Below are 6,572 nucleotides of genomic sequence, written 5' to 3'. Positions count from 1 at the left end.
TATTTTAACACTCTTCGGTCATCCCACGCCATATGGGATGCAATCAAAGTTCACAACTTTATTTCAAGCGAAATATGCTAAGACCATCTAGAAGTAAAAAAATCTTTATTTCCTAATATGTATATCTGTCGTTAACCTTGACTTTACGGTGATATGACACTGCCATTCGAGGTCAACATTGATATCTGCGACATGGTGCGATATAAGGAAGTGATGAAGTAGTACGGCCTTAGTCCGAATGGTGGCATCCTCACCTCGCTCAAAGGTGAGGATTTCTTCATTGGGACTAAGGCTGTACTACTTCATCACGTTCTTATACCGCAACATGTTGTGGCTATCAATGTTGGCCCCGAATGGCTGGTCATCACCGCAGGGTCAAGGTTAACGACAGATACATATTCGAAAAACAAAGATTTTCTCTCTCGATGGTTTTAATGTGAGCCTGAATAAATACATCATTAGAGTGTCAAAATAATTCATTCATAATACAAAATAATTACCAAGTATACATCTTTTTTTCACTTTCAATAATTATTCAATTTAAAATTTCACATTCACACATTAACATTTCACTTTTAAAATGAGAGTATGTATGTATGGTCATATATACATACTCTCATTTTTAAAAGTAGAAAATTTCTAATATAATCATTGTCATATCCCTATTTCTTCTAAATAGTATTCCCCTCTTTATATATATACTCCAATTCAAAAAATATCATTCTACTCTATATACTCATTTTGATGAACTAAATCACATCTGCACATGCAAACCTTAAGTAAATTTGAGCTCAAATGATATATAAATCGAAAAAAATCCAACATTTAACCCAATCTAAAAACCTCAAAATCTCTATTTCTAAACCATGAAATGAGCTCCACTGGCAATGGAAGTTGAGAGGATGAAGTTTCTAACCTTTAGAACCGTTGGATAGAGAGGAAATCAAAAACCTTCACAAATATTGGAGAAAATGGGCATGAACTCCCCACACCCGAGCCAAGAATAGGAAGAACACGACTGGAAGAATGGCTTGAGCAGGGGAGGAATAAGAGGCTAAAAAGGCCTGAGGAATTTAGTCCTGGTTCGAGCCACCAACCGGGACTAAAGGATCGTCTTTAGTCTCTATTGGAGGCTACCACCGGGACTAATCATGCCACGCGCCATTATTTTCGGTTGGAGCCACCAACTAGAACTAATGATGAATCTTTAGTCCTATTTGGTGACTCCAATCGGGACAAAAGGCCCCTCCCTGCTCCCCTGGCCGTTGGACCCGGGACTAATGCTTTCATTAGTCCCGGGCCCAACCCGATCGAGAGTAAAAGGGTGGATGAAAGGCTTGTTCTGTACTAAGTGTAGTAAAGTAATACTGCAACACTCTCACTTGGCTGCAAATTAAACTACGCGCTTTATTTGCAAATGGCAGGCTTTTCAGCAGTGCTGTGGATCCAGAGGATACGTTCATCCTCAACGCCCCGGAAGTTGTGGCAGCACAGACCGAGAAAATCGAGGCCATGGAACATGGAAGCTGGCAAAGACACCGCACCAACCCGGTGCAAGGAACCGCAGGCCTCGGGGACGGGGCGGTCGCGCCATTCCTAGCATCCAGGCGCTGCTGCACCTGCCGGAGCTTCTTCGCCAAGATCCTCTCGTCGGGCTTCGCCTTGGCACAGTTCGCTGCGGGCTTCACCTCCATCGTCCTGGCCGCACTGCGCCTGAGCCGGCAGGACTACGTCGAGCCGGCGGACCAAGGCAGCAGCGACCACAAGAGCATCAAGGGGTCCCTGAACCTGTTCTACGGGCTTGTGCTCGCGCAGGGCCTCGCATCCTTCCTCGCCGACACCATGCTCGCCGCCGACGTGAAGCAGGTGTTGAAGCTTAGCATGACATACCAGCTCGGCTCTTCAGGGGTGCAGATAATCAGGCGCTACATGCTCGACACCTACATGAAATGTTCCGGTGGGAGCGTGCGCGAAGCCATGAACATGGACATGGTCAGCTTCGCCATGGAGATGGTAAGGTCCAACTCGGTGGCCGACCGTCTCGTCGGCGTCCGGATTCTCGACCGCATCCTCGGTGTGCACAAGTACAGAGGGTTGGCGCTGATGAGGCTTCGGGCTTCCTCTGACACGGTGGCGAATGTGGTCGGTATGCTAGGACTGAAGAACAAGACGAGGGAGGAAGAGAACACGCGAGGGCATGCAGCCAACGTGGTCTTGTGGCTCTCTCCGGACATCCTAGTTGAGAGCTTCCCGGAAGTGTTGCACATGGTGTCCTCGTTGCTTACTTTGAAGACAACCACGGCCATGGCCCGGAGAACTCCCCAAAGCTCCAGCAATGTGAGCATCGAGCTCACATGGCTCGGTGTGAAAATCCTCAAAAAGATCATGGACAATCCAGACAACTGTAAGAAGGTGACGGATGCCGGTGACCACGTGATGTCAAGCGTTGTGGACCTTACAGCTGTTAGTGATGACAGCAGCTCAATCTCATGGTCTCCAGAAACAGAAGAAATCATTGCGGAGGCAGTTCAGGTCTTGCACAAGCTGGTCAGAACTACCGGTGATGCCGGGAGGGTGCTTAGGTGCAAAACCTCCGAGAACCTCCATGTTCTGAGGAATGTCAGAAAGATACTAGAACATCCTAACAGCCATACAAAGCTACTCACTGAAGCACTTGGAGTTGTTGCCTGCTTAGCTTTGGATGAGACAGGGAAGGAAGAGATTGGGAGTTCGCCTCGAATTGTTGTGAAGCTTGTTTCATTCCTGCTTGTTTCTGAAACTGCAACTCCATCTAGCAGAGTAGACCTAGCTAAGTCTGCTGTTGAAGCATTGGTTATGCTTGCCGTGGGCAGCACAAGCATTGCCTGGAGGATCCTAGAAGAACTGAAGCCTGAAGACGTACAGCAACTTGTGGAGATGCTCTCTTCTGACTCTACAGCGCTCAGAACTATGGTTGCAAAACTCTTGGAGAGCTTACGTGTGAACTCCAAACCAGAGCATGCTCATTATAACAGGACAATCGACAGCCAGCTACCTCTGGTAAATTCACATGCATCTTTGTTTTTTCTTTTGTGTGTGTGTGTATGCAACTATATATACACTAAGGTCTATGCACTTTGTCCTTAACTTTCTTGTTGCGGATTACTCCTTCGACTACTTAGGAACATATATAGTACTCTTACAATTTGTCATCACAAAAACAGCTGCTGAAAACAATCAAGTTAGAAGTGGAGAAAACAGAGGCTCCGGTATCTGCTGGAGAACTGCATGCCCATGATGTATGGAAGTTACATATATATCCTAATTTATCTTTTTAGCTGTCCCTTAGTTAACTACATGGTTTTTTTTATTGAAACGAACTTACCCTAAATGTACACTACACGTATGCAGAATTTGGAAGAATGGAGGACCAAGCAGGGCGCACTACTGGAGAGCATTGTCAGTCTCAGTCTTCAGATCTGCAAATTCATTCAGGCAACCAATTTTGCCGACGCCCTCCGGAATGAAAACCTCGCAGTGGATGTGTTCATGCAGAAGCTTAAAAGGATCCTTGATCTGTACAAGTCACCAGACACCGAGTTCCCAGGTATACGGCGAGTTACAGTCGAACTAATCATTTGGATGGTGCAGAGCAACAGCAGCTACGTCGAGGTTTTCTTTCAGCATCAAGTTGATAAGGCGGTGAAAGAAGTTGCAGAGACAGAAGCAAGACTTGAAATGTTCAAGATGTTTTGCTGTGGCGTTGGAGTCGTTAAGCACAGCGATTCCATTTCTTCTCTTGTTGGTTCTGCAGCTTTTGCTCGAGCTAGCACTGGTAGCATGTTACAAGGCCAAGTAGTGCCCGCTGAGCATACAGTACCAATTTCTTAGTTGCAGGCATCCGTTGATATCAACTGCATGGATGATATGCTACCTATCTAATTGTTCCGGTATATATGTATCTGTTTGGGTGATTTGAAGTTCTGAACTCAATATAACCGGTCGTCAATCATGCATTCGAATGGGCTAGAATCATGTGAGACTTTTCTAGCTGGGCTGCTACTTTGAAGCTAGACTTCTCCAACTTTCTGATATTCTGATTATTAACTTGATTTATGGTACGTTATGAATCGATCAAAAGGCTATGCAAATGCTATCTATATTAAAAAAATTACTTTTCTATTCATGGTATTACTACACATTAACAGCATGTTGTAATTGAAGGCCCTAAACTGTTCCGTTTTATTTCAGTATGCCCCCTGACTACTATTGCTTTCTAATCAGTTAGTAATCATGCATATAATGTATGTTGACAGATAAGGTGCAACACATAAGCTCCAAGGTACTAAGTTAGAGCTCAAGGTTGCATTCCGGCCACCGCCGCCGGCAAAAAATCTTCTTTTTTTTGAGTTTTAGGACCATAGCCCCGTCTTACTTAAGCAAAGACCATAGTAGACCAATTGCCGTATGCGCATTGTCCCCGTCGCATTGCATCATGCCACACCATCGTAAGCGTCGCCGACACACCGCTAAGGGCACCTTCCGTGATTCCCCTCGACGGAGTCGGATGCCGCCTCTGCCGCATGCCCGCTCCGGCGAGGGGACCTGCAGCGGCGGCGCCACCCCTTCGATGCATGCCTTAGGGTGCTGACAAGGGCCCCTCGACGGAGCCGTGCGAAAGCTAAAGCCGCACATGTGCTATGCTTAGGGGGGTTTGACGGCGCCACCTTCTTCCTCCGCTGCAACAGGTGCCGCCGCAACCGTCGCCGCTTGCTTCTCTCGTCCGGCAATGTGTGTGTCAGAGAGAGAGGGGGGGGAGGGAATGACTTGGGGTTTTCGGGAGAATCGGAGTAGTATATTTTTGTTCGGTTTTGGGTGATTCTCAGCCGTCGATCTCGGTCGAGCGGCTAAGATCATCCGATGCTTATGAAGGTGAGCAAGGCTAAGGATTTCGGGCCGGTAGCCTAAGCAAGAAGGCGGGCAGCTGAGATACATAACAGGCTGGGTCAAATATAACCTAACTTTGAAGTTTTGTCAATTGTTTAAGTTTAAGTTGTAGGGCTGCATTATAATAGGTTCTTTTGGCCAATTTTTTCCAATAAAATAAGAATTACTTTTTCATCCTATGTATGCATCTTGGTAGCAGCAGTTTCACACATTATTTTTCGATTCCAACAATATATGTTTTATGCTACTATGTGAAAGTTGACACTTTTTTTCATGCTCTGCGACATCGCTCTAGAAATCGCAAGTATCAATGACTTCCAATGACATTTGAACGGAGATAAAGAGACTGGCAACAGTATGCAAAAATGCATACCCAACAAAAGCAGGAATTACTAAAAAACATCGAGCAAATTACCATCGGAATAAAGCTTCAGTCACCAACACTCACCATCAATTGCTAGGTTGTATGCATTGTTGATATTGTTTAATGCTACTATTATGTGATGATCAGTGGACTTTGTCTTATGGTCCTCTATTTCTTAGAGGTGGAAATGGCAGGAAACAACTAAAATAATGTGAATCCCGAAGAAATTTGAAAGGATCTCAGTGATGTGTAGAGGGGAGGGTTAATTTGCATATCTGAAAATTTTTGAAAAATTCTTCGCAACAATTAAATCTGTCGGAACTTCCGACACTGTGTAGGAAGTTCCGGTGGACCGGAACTTTTGACACTGGATTGGAACTTCTGACGAAATGAAGTTCTATGTGAAATTCAAAATTAAACTCAAAATTGCAGAATTTGGCTGAATCAAAAGTTCACTACTGATGCTAGGAGACCTCTGCAAGAGTTCTTTGCAAGCACAACAACTCGATAACGAGATCGGGACAAAACAAATTCCAGGTCAGCAAGAACTAGATAAAAGCTATAAGCAAAATGAACAGGAGATTTGCTTCATGAAGTTTACTTCCACTAAGGAAGCTATGTCTCCGTTGAGTAGCTCACAAAGAGCTAGGTCTTCCACTAATCCTTTATCTCACTCAATCCACAAAAGGTCTATAGATTTGCTATTTCTAGTTTGGTATTAGAATGCTAAGAGAACAAACACATAGTAAGCGGGCACCCCTCCTTGTTCCTTCCTTTACTTGGGAATAAGCCATAAAGGAGGATTAAGTCACTTACTATGAAATCCACAAAGGATGGATAATACAAACTTTCCGGATGCACACACATGAGAGGACGCTCAACCAGGCAACGTCCAACTGTCTAGAAGTAAGCTTCGAGAGTAACAAATACGAATCGATGGATGAAGATGCTTCAAGTGCTCTTGAGATGAACTTTGCTGCCTTCTCACTCAAGTGCTCAAGCCTTACACCTCAATCTTGCTCTCACTAAAGCCCTAGCTCAAATCAACTCAGGGGTTAGCTCTTGGAGGGATTGGGGAAGTGTTTTGGAAGCTCAAGGAGGTGTATTCTTCGTGTTAGATCAGCAGCAAATGTAGGAGGGGCTGAGGGGTATAAATACTCGAGTCCTAAAAACTAGCCGTTAGTGTGCTAGTTAAGTGATTGTTGGAACATCCGATCCGGGGTCGGAACTTGCGACCCTATTAAAAACAGCCGGGCGAGGATAAGTGTGTGATTTTATGTCT

General features: G+C 44.9%; 1 protein-coding gene across 1 annotated transcript; it reads right to left on the bottom strand.

Annotated features, from left to right (window-relative positions):
* Positions 1-1,888: 1,888 nt before the first annotated feature.
* Positions 1,889-2,516, bottom strand: LOC112899471. Its single transcript, XM_025967952.1, has one exon. The coding sequence runs from the start codon at positions 2,514-2,516 to the stop codon at positions 1,941-1,943; it is 576 nt and encodes a 191-aa protein (XP_025823737.1). The 3' UTR covers positions 1,889-1,940.
* Between the last annotated feature and the right edge of the window lie 4,056 nt (positions 2,517-6,572).

The sequence above is a fragment of the Panicum hallii genome, chromosome 7, assembly GCF_002211085.1.
Source record: "Panicum hallii strain FIL2 chromosome 7, PHallii_v3.1, whole genome shotgun sequence".
Lineage (NCBI taxonomy): Eukaryota > Viridiplantae > Streptophyta > Magnoliopsida > Poales > Poaceae > Panicum > Panicum hallii.
This window is presented reverse-complemented; position numbering and strand designations above follow the sequence as displayed.